Here is a 20,782-nt window from a genome sequence, read left to right as displayed (position 1 = left end):
TGGGCTCAGCTCACTCCAAGTCACCAATTCCAACTTGGAGATGAACAAACCACTCCACCCAGCCCGTGCTCCTGTTACCTCCAGCTGCAGTGTGTCGGGGCTCAGGACAAGGACTCGGTTCTGGCAGCCACACCACAGCCGCCCACCCACAGATACCATCTTGGTGATGGGGCTCCCCTGGGCACCTAGGGTCACTGATTTGAAGTTCTGGGGGTCCCAGAAATGACCTGGAGTGCGGTAAAGAAAACAGGAAATTCAGTCCAGTACCAAATTTAAGCTTCACTCACCCCTGAAATGAGATGTTAACATCGTCACTTGTAAGTGAGGACACTGAGGCCCAGAGACAGCCTGGGAGTTGCCCAAACCCACATCTCCCGGAGGCCCCAACTATGCCTGGGAGAGAGCTCCAACATCAGCAAGGGGATTGGAGCTGGGGAGGGGCGCAGGGGGCACTGACCTGCCTCCCTTTGGTAGACCACAAGTTCTCCATTGGCTAGAGACACAAACACCTGGTTATTCAGATACCTGGGCAGGGTAAAAAGGGAGGATTTCAGGGATTTCAGGAGGCCAAAGAGGGTCACCTGGGGCTAGGGGAATCATGAGTAGAATGGCTAAGGCTCCCAAGAGGCCACCTCCTCCCACCCACCTTTCTCCAGGCGGGAGGAGCCTGAGGCTGAGGAGAGGTAGTGACTTGCCCAAGCTCACGCAGTGTGTAAGAGGTACAGCTAGCCTAGGGCCACGCCTCTGGCCTCCAGCCTCCACAGAAAGGAGAGGCCAGTAGAGCAGGGGACCCAGGTGAACAGAAGGAGGTGGGCATATGTGGCTGAGAAGGGTCTGGATGGGAAGGGCCACCCTGGGACCTTACAGGATGCAGGTCACAGAGGCTGCATGCTGGAGCTTCATGCTGTTCCTGCGATCACGGATGCTGTCAGAGGACTGGTACACGTGGACACTGTGGATCAGGGATGTGCACCTGTGACAAATGCTTGGGGCACAGCAGTCCCTGGGGTCATCTCTCCATCTCTGTGCCTCTACCAACATCCCCTCCACACCAGGTGCCTGCCCCAGGTACTGAGACCCCACAGCCTCCCTGAGGGTTTCAGGCCCACTAGCATGCCTGGCTGGCAGTACCCCTGAGGTCTGACACAAAGCCCTCCTCCTTCTGCTTAGAATACTATACACTTTCCACAGTATGGAGCTCAGGGTTCTGGCACTGTGTCCCCCCCACTCCCCTGTCCCTACCAGCCGTCCTCAGTGCCCAGCCACACGGAGCTCTGGTAGGCCTCAGGGTCAACACTCAGCAGGTCCTCCAGGCTGCCCCGGGTGAAAGAGCCACGGCTGGAGCGGCGAAGAGCTCTCCCATCCATTGGGCTGGTGCTGCAGGGGCCACCAGGCCCAAGGGAACCAGACAGTGGCAGGAAGCCAGGCTCCTGCTCCTCCTCTGAGCTGGTCGTCTCTGCTGTGGCTTCCTTGGAGCTCGGGGTCTCCTCATCTGAGGGAGATGAAGGTCTGTATCCATTCCCCTCCACCAGGCCTGTGACCTATCAGGTCTGTCTATCCTTCTAGGCCTTAGTCTCCCCTCAATGTATCCCTCCTTGCCATGCCCCTGCTGAGGGCCTCTCACAGCTGTTCCTCTCCATCCCCAAGGCATCTGCTCAGGTCTTGTTACCCTGCTCACTGACAGCCTAGTGCTGCAGACTCCTAATCCTAGCCTGGCCTCCTCCAACCCATCTACCACAATGGACAGAAGAACCAACCACTCCACCCAATACCCCATCTTCCTTAACTGGGCATTTCAGGATCTTCAGGATCCTGTCTGACTGTCCCACTGCCCTGTGGATCCTCGGTGGCACAGCCCCTGCCCACCTTGCTGGCTCCCCGGCTCCATGTGCTAACATCCTGAGATTTGATTCCAGGCTTTTTTTTTTTAAAGATGACCGGTAAGGGGATCTTAACCCTTAACTTGGTGTTGTCAGCACCACGCTCTCCCAAGTGAACTAACTGGCCATCCCTACATGGGATCCGAACCCGCGGCCTTAGTGTTATCAGCACTGCACTCTCCCAAGTGACCCACAGGCTGGCCCTTAATTCCAGGCTTTTGCTTACACCCCTCCCTGGCAGTCCGCCCTACCTGTCAGCCCCAAGTTGAACACTCACTGCCAAAGCTAGAAGAGATGGTGGACCTGCTGGCCTGGCTCTGCAGGGTCCCCGAGGGGCTGGGCGAAGACTCATCATCTGAGTCGCTGTCAAAGGGCACCAACTCGGGGCGGGGGTCACCCTCGGCGGGGCCTGCAGCCATCTCCAGGCCCGAGCCTGCAATGGAGATGTGCAGGCAGGGCTGGGGCCCCGGCTCCGTCAGCGTCGCTGCTTCCTCCTCTGCGGCGGCCTCGACGTCCAGTTCTGGCCCAGCGGGCTCTGGTACCGTCTCGGGGGGACTCCTCAGCGACGGAGGCCGCTCCCTGCAATGCGCAAGCAGTGGGGATGACAGCTGCTAGCAGCCGCCACCAGCCCTCCGCCAGGCCCCGCCCACGGACACGCCCACAGGGCCCACCCACAACCACGTTGGGCGGCCTCAGTGTGTGCTGCGGGCAAGGGCTTCTTCTCCCGGGCCTGCAGCGCGCCCACCCCGCCGCCCTGGTCTCACCGGTGGCAGCGGCGCTGCAGGCCGGGCACCGCCCCGATGCAGAGGATGCGGGCGGAGCAGACGGCGATGCAGGCCTCCACATCGGGCTCGGCGCGCAGGCTCAGCAGGCACACCTGCCCCACGTAGCCGTCACTGTTGCACACCCACACCTCGGGCGTGGGCTCCGGGCAGCTGCTCAGGGTGGGGGCCGCGCACGAGAACTGCGGGAGGCGCCAATGGACAGGGAAGGTGAATGGAGGAATTGCTGCCAGCTGCTCTACCGGGCGACTCCAGCAGACTGCATGGTTATGCATGGATTCCCTATACACCCCTCTACACACACGTGTACACATAACATCAAATGCACCCAAGCTTGTGTGATATGAACATCACCTACACCTGCATGTACACACAGTATACCCTGAATGTGGTCATGGATACATGCATGTAACAAATATGACTGGTAACCTTTGTACATGTGTATGCAGACTCATACAAGCACATAAGTTAGCCATCTCACATCAATTGTATAGCCTTTGTTCACATGCATAGATATAGATAAGCATGAAACATACCCATAGACAGGTGACACACCTGCAGTGTTCACACCCATGTACAGAGAGCTTTACACTCAAAAACAGGAAGTGACTGTGATGTTCAAGACATGTACCCAATGTTGTGCACAAAACAAAAAATCATGAACATGTGCGAGTTCTGAATACACACAGCCTCATACATACACCCACCTGCATGCCACTGCGGGTTTTCATGATGGGGATGGCCTTCAGGAACTCAGGGTCTAGACAGCTTTTGCTGGATGCTGTAGTGGAGATGGACAGACAGACATGGGAACCGGGCAGAGAAAGACAGACCCTGTTTAGCATCCACCTTGCCCTGGTCCTTACCCTGCCCTATTTCCCTTCCTTCCTCAGGGTCTCTCTAGGGAGGGGGCTGATCCCAGCCACACTAGCATGAGGCGGCTGTGGGTTATGCCCTGCTTATCCCTGACCTCAATTTTCTCATCTGTACATGAGGGTGTTAGACACAAAGGTCTCTAAGCATCTTCTAAAGCCAGGGACCTTAGTCAATAGCTTTCCCTTGATCCAGGTCCGCTCAGACTGCATGGGGGGCATGGGGAGGGTCTCAGCCATCCACACTCAAGATGGGGACCTTGCCCTATGCTGACCCTATCCATGGAATCCCCTCCTTTCCAAAGAGGCCTGAGGAGGCCCCAGTAATTATTCAGTTCCATGTTTCACTGCAGTCCACCCTCCTGCCCAGCTGCTGGAGCACAGGACACTGCAGTTCTGGGATTTCTGGCTCCTGAAGTCACAGACAGCTGTGCGGTGCTGCCCTGTCCACTGCCTGGAGGTTCTGCAGGAGAGCACCAGAGTGCGCCTTGGCTCACCCAGCTTCCTCTTGGCCTCATCAAAGGCCTGTTCGAAGCCAAGGCGGGCATCAGGGTGGGGGAACTCAAAGATGAAGGAGTCGGTGCCCTCGGGCCGTGTGGCGCACAGCTCCAGCTTGGTAGGTGGGAAGGAAAGCGCGTAGCACAGCGCCTGCTTCTCTGACAGGTCCCGGTGCATGGCAGCCGAGAGGTCCCGCAGTGCATCGTCCAGGCTCTGCAGGGGAGAGGGCCCAGGCATCAGGCCCAAGCGTCTCACTACAGCTTGCACCTGCCCTTGGGAATGGGGGGGCGGGGGGGGGCGACTGGCCTCTACCCTCAGACAGAAAGCAGGACTCTGTCTCCTCCTTTACCTTAGACTAAGAGGTAGCCTGGACCCCACCCCCACCCCAAGACAGGAGATGGGGCCTGTCTCCCCCTCAGATGGGGGTGTGGCTATAACTCCTCTCCTCAGATAAGTGGCAGGAATGTCTCTTCCCTCAGGCAAATGCCAAGGCTGTCTCTCTCTCAGGTGTGTCAGGGAACCCCCACCCCCGACCCCCCCAGCCTCAGGCAGATGGCACAGACCTGGTGGGGGAAACCAAGGCTCTCAGAGAGCTTGCTCATTTGGCCCAGGGTGGTCAGGTCCTCATCTAGGCGGCTGATGGCCTTCTGGATGTTCTCTCGATTGGTGGCTTGGGTTGCCCCTGGTGGGGCAGAGGAAGGCCATGGACAGATACAGAGACAGACAAGGTCAGGCTTGGACAGACTCCTTCCCTCACTGCACAGTGTGCAGCTAGGCATGAGGAGTGGCCTGACAAACCGAGAGCTTATAAACCCCAAGCTCTCGGGAATAAAGGTGACAGGCAGCTCCTCACAGAGAAACTCCAGGCCTGACAGCAGGGGACTGGGCCTGATTCAGAGACATGGCACAGGATGCCGGCCCTTGGAGAACTCCCTGGAAGAGCACAAAGATGGCAGACAGCTCTGCAGTTACGCAGGCTCCAGCTGCCTCTGGTCTGCTGCAGTAGTACGGCTTCCCGGCGGGGAGTCAGGCGAGCAGCCAGAGCCTCGGGCAGTCAAATTTGCTGACCAAGGGACTCACTTCTCCACACAAAGGAGAGAGCAATGAGCTGATGCCCCAGATTTCTTTGCTTCTATCCCATACCTGCCCACTGCTATGTGGCTGGCCCTAAAGGCTAGCTCGGCACCTCCCATACCCCACACTGCCTGGCAGGGGGTGTACACTCTGGACCAGTGACCCCAAAGTGGTGCTGTCCCTCCACCTCTGGGCTAGGATACATAAGTCTTGATATCAAGGGAAAGGAAGTATCTTTTTGCTTTTTCCTAAATGAGTTTTTCTGTTTTCCTCCAATCTTGTTTATATAGTGTTATTGGTGTAAATAAATTTAGTCCCTCAATGGAGTCATGACAGCACTAGAAGAGAAATGGATTCTGAGACTGGCTAGCAGTATCTGAGATGGCCCTGCAACCTGGGACCCTGTGAGGGTGAGGGCAGCCTGTTGAAGAGGGGGAGGGCACAGAGTTGTAACTAATACGGAATCACTCTGGACGGGAGTCTGTGGTACCATGTCTCAGGAAAGAAGAGCGTGTGCCGAGTAGACAGCAGTGGCATGTATAGGACAAGCCCAGGCTTGGAATATCTCTACTGCGGTCTGAATGTTTGTGTCCCTCCAAAATTCATATGTTGAAATCTCATCCCCATCATGTTGGTGTTAGGAGGTGGGGCCTTAGGGAGGATACTAGGTCATCTAGGTCATGAGAGCAGAATGCTGAAGAATGGGATTATGCCCTTATAAAAAGGCCTGAGGCCACTCATGCCCCTCCTGCCAAGTGAGGACACCTAGAAGGCTCCATCTATGAGGAACAGGCCCCTCACTATACACCAGATTTGCTGGTGCCTTGATCTTGGACTTCCCAGCTCCAGAACTGTAAGCAATAAATTACTGTGATTTATAAATTATCCAGACTGTGGTATTTTTGTTATAGCAGCCTAAACAGACTAAGACAATCACTTACTCCTTGTGAGAGAAATGGTCCCACCCCAACCCTCACTGCCTGGCAACCATGTTTTCTTCCATACAACCTGCCCCACTCCTGGCCACAGCTGATTGGACCAGAGTGGCCACCTCACCTAAAGGTGGTCATTTAGTCAACTGGCCTGTTCTCTAGTGAGATGAGTTAGAGTGGTAATAATAATAATCAACTTGTGTTCCTGCAAACGTGCTCCCGTGAGGCAGGCCTGGGCTCACCTAGGGGCTAAGCAGACCCCTCCCTCCCCCTCGGGGCCAGGTTCTAAGTGAGTTCCCCTGCAGGTGAGGCTGGAGACAGAGCCTGGGCCAGATCACTGGAGTTTGGAGGAAGCAGAGAAAGCAAAGAGCAGCGAGAACAGGGCCAACGCCCAGCAAGAGGGGAAGAAAGAGAGATCATAGGAGGAGCAGCTCAGCTCCTGACAGGCTCAGCCCCAAAGAACACGGATCATCCCACTCAACCCTCTGCTTGTACTCACTTGAGTGAGTGTCTTTCCCTGTGTACAAAACCACTGAACCAGAACAGTGCAACATCATCTAATATTAGGCGCTTAGATGAGCTTGTACAGAGGAATCAATGGCTAATTAGTTATGTCTGCTTTCCCTGCACCACCCCCTCCACCTGCCGGCCTAGTCCATGCCCTGTCAGAAGGGGGTGGGTGTGGACAGTCTGGTCTGGCTCCCCGGGCACCAACTGGTGTGGTCCTTCATGCTGCCCTCTTGTACTGATTGGGAAAGTGAGGCCCAAAAGCAGAAAAGCACATGGACAGGCAGCCAGACCGGCTGGTGCTCAAGCCCTCCAGGAGGCTTCTCGGAAGAAAAGGCCACCAGCCAGCCCCACCTTTGATGATGGCTGCATCTTCCAGCGGCAGCTTCCACAGCATCTTGTACTTGCTGGCTGTGTCGATGACGCTGGCAGCCGTGTACCTGTGGGGAGCCAATGGGGCGCTCTGGCCAGGGTGGGGGGACAACTTCTCCGCCACCCACTCCGCCCCAGCCCCGCCCTGCCACTCACAGGCTCATGGAGCTGCGCCTCAGGGAGCCTGACTTCCGCTTCAGGGTGGTGCAGACGATGAGGTCCGTGAACAGGAAGAGGGACCGGTCCTTCTTGCCGCTGATCGCCTTCTGTGGGGCCCGAGGCAGGATTCAGGCTGGGTAGACATTGTACAGAAGCCCACCCACCTGCCCGCAGTGTCCACGGGGGGGACAGCGAGGCCCAGGGAGGGGTGAGGGCTCTCCCAGGTGCCCAGAAAGTCGGAGCAGAGTTGGGACTTGACTGGGACTCCTGTTGGGGTGGAAGAGCAGGGGACCCGGGGCAGCAGGAATGAGAAGAACGAACAAAGCGGGAGGTGGGGACAGGTGAGCAAACAATGGGACACTTCTTACCACTTCAATGACCATCTCCTGCCTCAGGAACCGCCGCAGAGGGGCCTGGAGCTGTGGGGCAGAAGAACAAGACCTCTTGAAGGCTAGTTATTGATTCCTATCCCCTCCATAAATCCCAGTGCCCCTCGGCCCCACTCCATGGGGTGGGCCAGCAGAAGCAACATCCTGTCCATCCTCCCAATTGTGCTGCCAGGCCACGGGATGTGGTCAGAGACAGACATGGAAGAGGACACAGGGTGGAGATGTGTGATCACAGATGCCGACAGACTCAAACACAAACACACTGCAGATCTGCTGTGGACGCAGACCCAGCCACAACTCCAGGTGACCACAGATGCAGACACTGAGGCTGAGCGGACACAGACGTGTGCGGGGCAGGGTAGGATGGGGCAGCACGCACATCCTCCATGCCCTCGATGTGTGCCTCGATCTCCTGCAGCACGCGGGCATGTCGCTCTGCCTCCTCAGCACTCCGCACGCCCTTGTTGATGCGTTCAGCCACCTGCTTGATGTTCCGCTGCGCATCCAGCAGGAGTGGGTGGTCCGGGTGGTCTGCAGGTGTGTGCTTCAAGAGGTCCTAGGGTGGGAAAGAGGACCAGACCTGTCTGCTTAGCTGTCCCTAGGACTGCTGGAGCAGGAGGGACTATGGGTAGACACCAGAGAGGGCTTCCTTTCCTACCTGACCCCTGGAAACCCTAATGCCAGGCTCAACCAAGCAGGGGCCTCAGAGCCCCCACTATCCCCTCAACCCTCCAGGCTTTGCTCACCTGCCCACCCAGCCCCATGCCCACCTTCACCAGAAGCTCATAGCGTGGGATCCGTTGCACGGGCTTGATCATGAGGTCAGATAGTGCCTGCTTCTCCTTGTTCTCACGCATGCTTTGCTGAAACCCGAAGCAGGGTAGATAGGCACCCGTGTGAGAAATGACAAGCCAGGAAGGGTATATCCAGGGACAGGCCCCCAGTAAGCCCTCCTATTCAGCCCGAGGCCAGAGGCTGGTCCACTGGCTAGGGCTATGGTGGCCAGGCTGGGAGGTCCTGGGGTCCTCAAAGCTGGCCCAAGGTGAGGAGCACTTCCATCCCCTTGCCCTAGCCCACAGTACCTCCAGGAACTTGAGAAAGGCAGGCCTTGCCTCCTTAGCCACACGTACGGCGTCCTTTGCATTGAGGAAGTTGTCGATATAGGCAGAATAGATGTTTACCAGGACATCCTTGGAAAACTGCGGGTGAGGAGGCAGGTTAGGGACCCGCAAGGTGTCCCTCACCCCACCTCACTCTGTCCTGGTTTTCTCTGATTCATGAATCAACATCTTTTCCCTCCAACTAGAAATGATAGCCTCTAAGGGACTGGGCGTGGGCTTCTGTCTTGCGTCTCCAAGTGTGTACGTGTTGTTATATGTGTGACTGTGTGATTAGGCATGTGTGCATGTGTACACACATATATACACGTGTCTATCTTATGTTTATGTATGTATGTATGTATGCCTGGGTGTGTCCTGTGAGCTCAGACCTGGTTCTCTCATTTCCAACTGGGCATTTCAGTCCATAGGTCTCCAACCCCACCAAGTCAAGCCAAGCACATCTCCCTCCTCCTCTCTGAGTGACACAGACTCATTCCAGCCACTTGGCCTTTGCTCATGCAATTCCCTCCACCAGGAATGACCTTCTCCCTCTACATCTCACCCTCAGGGCTGAGCTCCAGTTCTGCCTCCTTCAGGAAGCACTCCCTGCCCTGACCAGGGCTCTGCCTGATATTACCCCTGGCCTCTGGCTCTCCCAATCCCCCAGGACAAGTTCTCCAAGGAGAACTACCTCACCCACAGTAAAGCTTCATTCAGGGCAGGGCACACAGCTGGTGGCTGATCGGCTAAAGATGGAGATTCTCAGTCAGAAGCCTTGGCTGGGAGTCAGGATACCTGACTTCCTGTCTCAGTTGTACCAATGATAGGCTAAGTGATGTTTAGTGGTGTTTCTGGTCCCTCTGGGCCTCAGAGCCCCTGCCTCTCTAAGATGCCAAAGGTCCCTGGCTCTGGACTGAACAGGGAGGAAGATAGCCCTCATCAACCACCCCCGATCCTGGGACAGGGCATCCTGTGCTGACCCCTCCCTAGGGCTTCCACGGCAGCCCATGGTCAACATCAAGGTCTGGGGGGCTTGAGCCTGGTGACACTGGGGTGATGATGGGCTGGAGATGTCAGCAGGGACCTCAATCTGAGCTGGGGTCCCATCACCCCTGCCTGGTCACATCAGTTTGGAGATGTCAGCAGGGACATTCTAAGGCCCTTTTAGGTTCAAGGCCCCACCCCACATCATAACACATTAAAACACACTCACATTCCACAAAAATCGGATTTTGGTTTTTACTTGTAAAATTTTTTGGAAGGATTTTTACAATTTTGCTTTTAAAATTATGTGGCTCTGAGTAACCACTTAGTTTGCATTTGGCTATGATTTATCAGTCATCATAAGCATTCTTGGGAATTCTGGCCAAATAAAACATAACTTAAAGTTTTTCAAGTGTAATTATATTCTTATAAATGAACACTAAATTTAACATTGAAAGAAAATGGCATGTGATGTTTTACAGACACTTAATTAAATGTTTACTGGTTTTGCTTTTGCAGTTCTTTTTGAATTTTGAGGCCCTTTTTAAAGGTCTTGATCATTACTTCAGGACCTTGAAAAGCTCACAGGAGAGGTTGGCCTGTGGCGAGAGGTGATGCGGGGTAGGGTAGAGCCTGGGCGCTGGAACCAGGTTTCCTGGGGTCAAATCCTCCACCACTTACTAACCATGACTTTGATCAGTCGATTTATCTGTCCATGCCTCAGTCATCAACTTTAAAATCACGGCCATAATTACACCTTCCTCCTAAGTTTGTTCACACATATAATGTATTTAGAACAATGCCTAGCACATAATAAGTGCCAAATAGTATTAGCTATTATTATTGAAAAACTTGATGGGGAAAAGAGCTAGTCAAGATAAGGCCAGTGTCAACATCAAGCCCAAGTCCAGGGTCAGGATCAGGGCAGTTGTTTAGGTTCAGGTTAAGTTAGGGGTTGAGGTCAGTACCAGCATCCACTTGAGGTCTGGGTCAGCGTCAGCAACAGCCACTGGGGTTGGGTCCAGGATCAGGGTCAGTGTCTGGCTGGGATTGGGGTCCATGTCAGAGTCGGGCCAAGCTCTGGGGTTGAGCAGTGTCCAGGTTCACGTCCACCCAGGGGCTGGGGTCAGTGCCAATGTCTGGCCAAGTTCTGGGGTCGGATCTGGGATCAGAGTCAGTGTCCAGGCGGGTTGGGGTGGGATGGGGAGTCCACGGCAGCATCCAGCCCCTTCCAGGAGGGCCCCAGCTTATGGGGGCTGGCAGCAGCGGGCAGGGAGCCACTCACCGACTGGACAAGCAGAGCTCCCACCTTCTGCTGGGCATGCCAGGTCTGCACGCAGTGCCGCACCTGCTCCAGGAACTGTTCATGGTGTTCCAGGAGCTCAGGGATCTGGTCAAAGATCTCGTCCACCAGCGATGGGTCACAGAGCAAGGAGTTCTCCGGCTGCTTCAGTGGCTGCATGTAGCCCTGGGGGACCCACAGGGTCAGTGCCGGACCCTCAGAGAGATGGCACCCCTGCTCCAGCTGCACAGGTCCCCATGTGAGTGCGTATGGAATCTCCTGGGCCTGTGGCTCAGTGCCCTGCCTCCCGCATCTCCCTCTTAGACCAGGAGCTCTGGGAGGGAGATGGGAAGACTCATCCCCATGCCCTCACTGCCTAGCCCAGGGTCTGGCACAAGATGGAGTGAGGGGGCTCAGGAAAGGTTTTGGATGCATGAACAAACAGAGCTTCAGTGAGGAAAGCAAGAAGATAGGGCTCCCTGGGAGACCCCCACACACTAACTCAGCAGATATTTATCGAGCACTTACTATGTGCCAGGCACTGTACTAGGAACTGGCAGACAGCAAGGAACAAGAAAGACCCAAATCCCTACCCTGATGGAGCTTAGAATCTAGTCGGATAAAACACACAAATAAGAGAAGTTAAAAATAAAGCACCTTTCATCAAATCTGAGATGCACCTCTATTTTCATTTATCTTTAAGAAAAAAACTTGCTAGGCTGGCCCGTGGCTCACTCGGTAGAGTGCGGTGCTGATAACACCAAGGCCGCGGGTTCGGATCCTATATAGGGATGGCCGGTTTGCTCACTGGCTGAGCGTGGTGCTGACAACACCAAGCCAAGGGTTAGGATCCCCTTACCGGTCATTTTTTTTTTTTTTTTTTTTTTGTCTTTTGTCTTTTTTCCGTGTCCGGCAACGGATCGCACCCCTCAGTGTCGCCCCCGTACCGGACCGGGACCGGCAACGGGATCGCAACCCTCGGCGTTGCTCCCGCGCCGCGCTCAGCCAGTGAGCGGGAGCCGGTCTATATGTGGGATCCGAACCCTCGGACGGGAGCGCCGCCGCGCTTCCCAAGCGGCGCACTATCCAGTGCGCCACCGGGCCGGCCCCAAACTTAAAGTGAGGGGGCACCCGGTCATCTTTTTAAAAAAAAAAAAAAAAGGAAAAAACTCGCTGCCAATTAATTATGATATGCTATCAATTGTAGGATGTACCATGATTTCACAGATGTTAAAATGTGAGGGCTGTGTGTCTTAGAATCAACTCCATGTGGAAATGACATGGTAAATTAAAAGGTGGCAACTGCTGTAGAGAAGATAAAGCGGGCAGGGCCGTGGGAGGCCACATGGGAAGTTATTTGAGGTTTTTAGTGACACTATCTGAACATTGTTTTAACATTTTCAGATCTACGAGTCAGTCTGTGACTAAAAGTCCCGTTCTTCCCCTCCAATCTGCACTGGGTGGTGTTCCTGGAGCCTGAATAGCCCAGCTCAGTGGCTGGCGCTCTTAGGGACAGGTCGCCCTCTATTGGTCCGAACTGTAATTACAGGCCAAAGAGACAGGAGGATGGTATTTGAAAAGCATATGTGATGTTACAATAACATTTATATTAAACATTTAGAAAATCTGGCTTGTTTTGTAAAACAATATTGAGAAAGTCAAGCTCAACAGAATCCTCTCGGCTGATTGAGGATTCTGAAAAGGGCAGGGCTAGCGGTGAGGAGACAGGCCGGCAGCCTCCCCTCACAGCTCTCAGGCCAGCGTGAGCCAGCACCTCACCTCACATGTGTCAGGCTTGTCACCCCACAAGGAGCGGGAGCTAAACCGCTCTCCTCTAGGTCCCAACGCTGACACAGTGCGAGGAAAGAATAAACAGCAACCCAGAACCCTATACAGAACCTGCTTCCAGCCAATACCTAAATTCACTCAGCAAATGCTCACTGAGCAACCGCTGTGTGCAGGCCTGCTGAGCACCGGGGCTACACCGGCGGCAGACAAACCCCTGGACTCGTAGAGCTGACATGTGAGTGGAGGGAGGCAGAAAATAAGCATAATAAGGGCAAGTAAATTATTATGCAATCTGCTAGAAGGCAGTAAGTACTATGGGAAAAAAGAGCAGAGTAGAGGGGCTCAGGGTGCCAAGAGAAGGGGTCTTGGTCAGGGTGGTCAGGGAAGTGGGATTTGTTAGCTTGGAGCGTGGGGCTGAAGGCAGGCCCAGAGGGTGAGGGTGACACTAAGGAAAGGGTGTAGCCTTAGGACTTGGGTTCAAATCCCACCTCCTTCTGGCTAACCATAAATTACTAATAAATTTGTGGTGGCAGTGATCACTGGGAGGTCACATCAGGGCTTTTGGGTCCAATCTCAATTTGAATACCATTATGCTTCAGGCAGTGTAGACTATGGGGTGAGGACCTAGAGTCAGACTGACCAGACTTCAACCCAGGCTATGGCACCTCCTAACTCTGTGACCTCGGACACAATGCTTTACTTCTCTGTGGGATATAGTGAGGTTTGTATTGACTGACTAACGTAAAGCACTCAGAACAATGGCTGGCGTATACTAGGCACTCAATAAACGTCAGCTACTACCACTTACTAGATGATGACCCTGGGCAAGTTTCTTAACCTCTCTGAGTCTCCATTTCCTTGTATGGAGAAGGGGATTATAATATACAACTCATAAGGTCAATACAAAGATTAAATGCAACTTTATTTTATCTATCCGTTTATTTGTTTGGGCAGCCAGCCAACAGGGGGATCCGAACCAGTAACCTTGGTGTTACAAGGCTATGGTGTAACCAACTGAGCTAATCAGCCCGCCCTAAATGCAACTTTATACATGCACACATGCACACAGGTAGACGTGGAGGCAGTATGCTACGTTATACACATATCTTTCGTAATGTGCCCTTGAGGCAGATACATTGTTATCCCCACTCTACAGGTGAGGAAACTGGGGCAGAAACTGGTTACGTAACTTGCTCCAGGTCACACAGCTGGTCCTGGCTCCAGAGTCATGCTCCAGACCCCTGCGCTACACTTCAGTCTTCCTTCCCACACTCCGGGGCTGCCTTAAGCGACAGTCCTTGAGTTCAGGTGACACTCTCCTGCCCACCTCCCCCCATTCCCATCCAACACTCTCTGTTTGTCTTCCTCCACCCACGCACAATCCTGCACACCTTCCACGTGTGCAGCCGTGCGCTGGGCCGGGAGATCAGGAGGCAAAAAGACATGCCCAGGCCCTGCCCGCTCCCGGCTCCCAGGGCCCCCGCCTCCTGGCTGCAGACAGGCATGGGCAGCGTCAGTACTTTTCACCTTCGCGCTGGGGGACAGGTATGATTAGTTACACTTTGCAGGCGAAACTGAGGTCCAGAGAAGTGAGGTGATTGGGCAAGGAGGCAAATGACTCAAACCCTGAACTATCTGACCCTAATGCCTCCAAACTCTCAGCTAGAGATGGCAAAGGACCCCCTCGGGCCCCTGCGTGTCTAATCCTCCCGCCCAGTATCCTGCTGGTGTCCCTCCTGTGGCTTTCTGTAAAGCTAGGCTCTGCACCTAACAGCCTTCAGGCCCTGTATGGCCTAGTCCTGCCCCCTACCCTGCAGCCACCCCGGCCACCGGCCATCTCTGTTCTGGTTTCCTCCAGCCTCGCAGACTTTGCTCCTGCTAAACCCCCTGCTTGGAACAATCCCCTTGGGGCTCCCTCTCTGCTGAAATCCTACTTGCCCTCAGGTCTTGGCTAAACACCCCAACCTCAGAGAAGCCGTCCCTGACCCCTTACACACACCAGGGCAGGCCCCTCTTCTGTGTTCTCAGCTCCCCATGCACTTTTTACAAAAATAAAAGCAGTGCATTTTTTTGTGGTAAAATATGCATAATATAAACTTTAGCGTGTTAATCACTTTTAAGCATTTCTAAGTGTACAGGACTGTACACTTACTTTAAGTACACCCACAACGTAGTGTGACCATCACCACCACCCTTCTCCAGAAATTTTTCATCTTGTAAAGCTGAAACCTTGTACCTGTTAAATAATAACTCCCCCTTGCCACCTCCCCGGGTCCCTGACAACCACCATTCTACTTCTGTCCCTATGACAGTGCCTACATCAGATACCTCATATAAGTACAACTACACAATATTTGTCCTTTTGTGACTGGCTTATTTCACTTAGCATAATGTCCTCAAGGCCGTAGCATGTGTCAGAACTCCCTTCCTTTGTAAAACCAAGTAATACCCATTGTACGTCTGTACTCTCCATGCACTTTTACACCAAGTATGATCTGTCTGGCTGGTTACTGTCGGTCTCTGCCACAGACCAGGAGCTCCAGGAGACAGGCCCTTGTGCTGACTCCAGGAGACACTGCCTGGCACACAGAAGGGGCTCACTGTGGATTCATGGAATAAATGAATGAATGAATGCTCTGGATGTTCCCAGGGCTCTCTCTTCACCCTTTGCTCTCACTCTGCCCGGGTGGCCTCAGCAAACTCACCCTCACTCGCAACTGCCAGCCCCACTTCAGCTCAGATCCATGCTGTCTATCCCAGGCCCTAGACCTGCATGTGCATCCAGGATCCGGGCCTTCCCAGAACCCATTTGTCTGAACCTCAACTCACCATCTTGCCCCAGATGCCCTCCTCCTCTCTGCCCCATCTTTCCTAGGCCAGGAGCCAGACATCATCCCGACTTCCCCACCTTGCCCCTCACATCCAACCGTCACCATGCCTGGCCTGACCAGTCTACCTCCTAAGGGTCTGTACCCAGCTCTCTCCCTGCAGTCTCTGCCCTCGCCTTATCTCAGTGGCCTTGGCCTGCCCTTCTACCTCCCACCTTCCCAGCAGTCACACAGACTTCATAAAGCCACATTTGTCCCCTGCTCAAAACTCTTCACTGACTCTCTAGGGCCCCCAGTAGAGTGCAAACCCTCCTCCCAGTGTTCAAGGCCCCACAGTGTGGACCCCGCTATATCACCCCCTTGTCCTCCATGCTGGTCACATGGACCTCTGGATGCGCTGGGTCCTCTCCTGTGCTGAGAAGCCAGCATTTCATCCAGGGAACCTTTCCTGACCTCATGCCCAACAGGTGCCCCTTGATGCTTCTAGATTCCCCCGTATACAAAATTATGTCCCTCGCCGGACTGAGATCTCCTGCGGCAGGGGCTTGCCTCTTTTATTCATCCCTGTGCTTTCTGTACGTGGACCAGGGCATGCACACAGCATGTACTCAACGTTTAATTCCATCCAACTAATATTTCCCAGTCAATGAATGAAATGGAGGGGGGAACACCAGAGGAGGCTCGCAGATCTCAGCTCAGGTCCAGGGCTGCCAGGGGAGGTGGAAGGATAGTGGGGCAGGGACTCCTGCCCTGGGGTGGCTTGGCTTGGCCCATCACCATTCTCTAATGCCCTGGAGAGGGCTTCCTCCTCCTCTGGGTGGCCACATTGGGGTTCTCCGTGGAGGGGCAGTGTATCCCAGGGTCACAGCTCTAAGCCTCAGCCCCTGTCCATGAAATGGGTTTGCTCCTGCCTGTCTGACAGCCTTCTAGACTCAGAACGGCCCATCTCAAGGGCCTGGGCCATGAACCTCACCTGCATCAGGGTGCGCAGCGACTCCACATAGGACTGCTCCGTGTCCAGCAGAGTCATGGTCACGTGCTTCCGCATGTCCTATGGGGACAGGAGCAGAGGGTGAGTAGTGCCTTGTTCCCCTCAGACTCCATCACCTGCAGCCATAGGGGGCCCAGAGAGCTCATCCACAACCCCTCTCTGGCCTTCAAGGCCTACCCTCCCACCACCCAGGGCTCCTGGCTGTTTCCCCAAAGCACCCTGGATCTCCACTCTGCCAGGCCTTTGCTCAGGTGCTCCCCCTGTGCGGTGTATTGAATTATGTCCCCTCAAAGCTTGAATTGTATTCCCCCACGTTTTATGTATTAGAAACTTAGCCCCCACTGAGACTGTTAAAAGGGTGGGAAATACTATTATGGTAATTGAACGGTGGAGCCTTGAAGAGGTGATTGGATTGTAGGACCCTGCAGTAGTGAATGGATTAATACTGGTGGTCAGGGCCAGGGTCATGGTTCTGAGGGCTTTAAAAGAAGAGGAGAGTCTGTCTTGCTCTCTCTCTGCTCTCTCTGCTTCCACCATCTTGCAATGTGAGACCCCTGGGTCACGGTCGCCACCACCAGATGGACTTTGGATTTCCCAGCCTCAGAAACCATAAGCAAGTAAACTTCATTTTCTTTACAAATTAGCCAGTTCCACATATTTTGTTACAGCAACACAAAATGGACTAATACACCCTGCCAGGAATGCCCTCTCCTGCATCTCAAACACGCCACCTCCCCAGAGCTAGGCCCTCATCCTTCACCCCCACTGCCCCCTGCTGTGAACAGACCTGGAGGTCTCTGGCTTACTTCTTGGCTTCTCTGCTGGGCTCTTGAAAAGGACTCTTAAAAAATCAATAACCTATCACATCTGCAAAGGATGATGCCTCCAGGCCGCCACCCACTCCAGCTGCCAACTCTGAAAAGCCCCCCTTCAGGTTCAGAGCTGTGGGGACATGTCCCACCTGGCTGGGCTTTGCATCATACCTGAGAATAGACACTGTCATCCCCATTACAGATGAAGACGCTGCAGCCCAGACAGGTGAAGCTGGTGCCAAAGGCCACACTTGGCGGTGTCAGGGTTCAGCCACTCTCAGGCTGGATCCCAATTCTCTCATTTATAAAGGTTAACTGAGCCCTCCTGTGTACCAGGCACTGTTCTAAGCATTATATGCTACTTAATACTCCTGACCACCCTGGGAGATAGATGTTATTATTCTCTCCATTTTAAGGATGGGGAAAAGGCGACCCAGGGACTGATGGGACAGATCCTGAGGATCTGGTGAGATGAATTAGAGTTCCCAGGGGATGGCCCAGCATCTGCACCCACACCCCCAGGGACAGGTGCTCATTCCTGTCAGGGCGAGCCATGTGCTGTGGGAAGGCTTTGCTGGAAGCCAGCCTAGGGATACTGCTTCTGTGTTCAGCCTCCTAGGACTGAGCTTACCTGCTGCCCATCCCCATCAGTCCTTATGCCTCTGGCCAACTTCTCTACCAGGAAGCCTTCCCAGATGGCACCAGCCCAACAACTTCTCTTCCCTGGCAGAGACTCCATTCTAGGTCTCCTTGCTGGGCCCTGAAAGTCCCTGGAGTGATCCCGGGCAAGGTGCCTAACTCCTCCCGGCCCCAGATCTCTAGTTTATTCTCCCCTCTCTGCTCTCTCCCAGGTCTCAGCTTGGCTCAAGCATCTGTCTGGACCCTGCCTTGGGCTCAAGCCATCGAGGACTGCTGGTTCAAGTAGACACTCTGTACATAGCAATGCCAGGGTGGGTGTCCATGTCCATGGTGCCCCTCTAGTTCTCATCCCTAGGAGCCCCTCAGGGTAGGAATGCCACCAGCAGGGCAGCCCTGGTCACTGCTGTGCCTGAGGTCCACGTCTGCTCAGGGGACCTGAGCCCTAGGCCTGTCCGGCCTGCCTGATTAAACCACGGTTCCTCCTCATTCCTGATTCAGCCCTCCACTTGTGGTACACCCACCTCAGGTCCCTCTCCCTCTGACCCAGGGACTCAGGGGTCAGGCTTGTCCCCCAACGTCCTACGATGAGGCACACTCAGAAAAGTGGGCGCCCATGCTAGACACTCAGTGGTGTGGGGTGTGAATGAACCCCCTTGGGGCAGTGGGGAGGCTGGCTTGCCCCACCCTTGCCAGCCCTGTGCTATGAAGGGTAAGAAGGCACCAGGCCCTGTCTTAAAGAGACCCCAGCTACAACCGGACTGTCCATCCTCAGAGCTTCTGAGACATTTAAAAAATCAGGCAGCTTCTAGTAGGAGGTGTGAACCGGCGCACCCTCTGATGGAGAGCTTGGGAGAACATCAGGGGCCAGAAGGGCCTCCCACGGAAAGGCCCAGATGCCCAGTCCTGCCCCCTCCACGCCCCTCAGGGCCATCTCAGCATCTCACAGACATGGCATCATTTCAGCCTCACACTTACAGCTCTGTGACTCAAGTGCCATCATTTCTATTGCACAGATGAGGAGTCATGTCAGAGGGAGACATGACTTGCCCAAGGTCATACTGCCAGTGACCAGCAAAGCCAGCACTAGAATCTTCAGCCACCTCATGCTGAGTGTTAGGGCCCCAGAGCCTGAAGTTCTCACCAGACTGACCAGGCAGCCATGGCCACAAGGTCCCCAGCTATGCCCTTACTGGCTACGTGGCCTTGGTGGTCACGTGACCTAATTGCCCTGATTCCACGTTCTCCCTTATAAAATCGGATGAATAATTGCTCCCTCCCAGCACTGAGGAAGCAGGGTGGTGGGAACAGAGCAGCTCTGTCCGCACACAAGGGGTCCTCAATGTCCACTCTCATTCTGTGCACTGAGACTGCACAGGGAGCTCCCGGACAGCAGGACCAGGCCGTTTGGCACTGGGCCCCTCAGCCACCCTCCCCCAGCCATGCTCTCTGGCCCAGCCAGGCCCAGGGGCGCAGTGAGGGCCATGGTCAGGGAGACTTCATTAGAGGCAGGGCTGGCTCTGGGCCTAACAGCAGAGGGCTGGGGTAACCCAGAGAGGCTGACTCTGCAATGCCGCCATTCCCAGCCTCCTCCCTGCTGCACAGCACAGTGGCTGTCACTCAGCTGTCAGGTAAAGACACAGAAAACAAGGCCAGCTCCTTGTCACTGCATTGAGTACCCTTCCGCGCGTGCCCAGACACGGGTGTAGTGTATGTGGGGGTGGGGGCACAGGGGAAGCAGGAGACAGACAACGCAGCTGTCAACCAGATCAGCAGGCCCACCTGTTCCCTGCAGGCCTGGCCTCCTCCCAGCGCCCCTCAGCCCTCAACCGCCCCATCCCCAGACCTTCACTAGAAAGGGCACTGAGGTAGGGACCCAGGGATACAGCAAGAAGACAGACAGGGGACTCTCCTCCTAGTATATATGGGGCATCATGACCCAAAGACTGAGACTCTGATGTACACAGCATGAAGACAGAGACGCATGCACGCAGAAAGAGGCCATAAGGGCAAGACACCTGGCACAGAAGCAAAAAAAGCCTCCAAGTGACACAGTTGAAAGCCAGGCCCTCCAGCCCAGCTTGAGGCAGTGGAGAGACACACAGCACAGCACAGGGAAAGAGGACAGAACCACAGCCCCTACTGGAGCCAGGAGAGTGGAACAATCAGAGTCCAAGCTCAGAGAGACACACAAAGACATGAAAACAGCCCCTGGAAGCCTGCCTCTCCCCTGCAGGGGAGTGCACACTGAGCCAGGAATGGGGACACCACAGCTCCCACCTCGGCAGACTCAGCAGGTCCAGCAGCAAGCAGAGGATGGCAAGAGGGAGCAAAAAAAACTGGGACCCCCCCCAGCACATACAAACATCGAGGGGCTGCCTCTAGACTGAGAGGAAGGCTGGAGAACCTTCCCTTTCTGAGCCTGGGCCCAGGATGCCCCTGGCCAGCCTCTGCTTCCACACAGGCCCATTCTGCAAGCAGAGTGCCACTAGGCCTTGACCCTCAGCGCCCTTCGAGGCACACAACCCCCTGCTAGGGTTCCTCACCCACAATCTCCCTGCCCACATCACTGCTCAGAGCCCCCAGCTCCATGGACAGGCGGTTGGAGTGCCTCATCAGAGGTCCAGGCCCTGTGGCCCCGCATCTGCCCATGCCTCCTCCAAGCTCCCGGGCGGGCAGAGCTCTAGGCCGTGGCCCAGGTCCCTGGCTGCCCCTCCCCCTCCCTGTACCTGGGCCTCGCCGGGCTCCTCAGCGTCAGCGCCGCTGTCCCCGGTGGGCTCCCCGGAGGCGGCGGCGGCCGGGGCCAGATCGCGCATGTCTTCCAGCGCGATGGTGAACTGGGCCAGGGTCTTCACCATCTGCAGCATGCGGCCGGCCCGCCGCCGGGGCGGGGGCG

The 20,782-nt window shown here is 55.1% G+C and overlaps 1 protein-coding gene across 1 annotated transcript in view; it reads right to left on the bottom strand.

Annotated features, from left to right (window-relative positions):
• Positions 1-20,782, bottom strand: part of ARHGEF17 (Rho guanine nucleotide exchange factor (GEF) 17) — a 60,203-nt gene that overhangs the window by 3,904 nt on the left and 35,517 nt on the right. The window contains exons 2-18 of the mRNA XM_008568555.1: positions 16,421-16,498; positions 10,835-11,017; positions 8,548-8,664; positions 8,236-8,328; positions 7,845-8,021; positions 7,445-7,495; positions 7,074-7,183; positions 6,900-6,985; positions 4,596-4,714; positions 4,032-4,245; positions 3,370-3,443; positions 2,645-2,844; positions 2,158-2,459; positions 1,243-1,492; positions 866-952; positions 458-525; positions 79-227 (exon numbers count right to left, since the gene is read on the bottom strand). Of these exons, the coding sequence (XP_008566777.1) occupies positions 79-227; positions 458-525; positions 866-952; positions 1,243-1,492; positions 2,158-2,459; positions 2,645-2,844; positions 3,370-3,443; positions 4,032-4,245; positions 4,596-4,714; positions 6,900-6,985; positions 7,074-7,183; positions 7,445-7,495; positions 7,845-8,021; positions 8,236-8,328; positions 8,548-8,664; positions 10,835-11,017; positions 16,421-16,498 (2,358 nt within the window). The remainder of the gene's footprint in view (positions 1-78; positions 228-457; positions 526-865; positions 953-1,242; positions 1,493-2,157; positions 2,460-2,644; positions 2,845-3,369; positions 3,444-4,031; positions 4,246-4,595; positions 4,715-6,899; positions 6,986-7,073; positions 7,184-7,444; positions 7,496-7,844; positions 8,022-8,235; positions 8,329-8,547; positions 8,665-10,834; positions 11,018-16,420; positions 16,499-20,782) is intronic.

The sequence above is a fragment of the Galeopterus variegatus genome, unplaced genomic scaffold (genome assembly GCF_000696425.1).
Source record: "Galeopterus variegatus unplaced genomic scaffold, G_variegatus-3.0.2 Scaffold423, whole genome shotgun sequence".
Taxonomy (NCBI): domain Eukaryota; kingdom Metazoa; phylum Chordata; class Mammalia; order Dermoptera; family Cynocephalidae; genus Galeopterus; species Galeopterus variegatus.
Note: the sequence above shows the minus strand (reverse complement) of the source record. Positions and strands in the feature narration are given on the sequence as shown.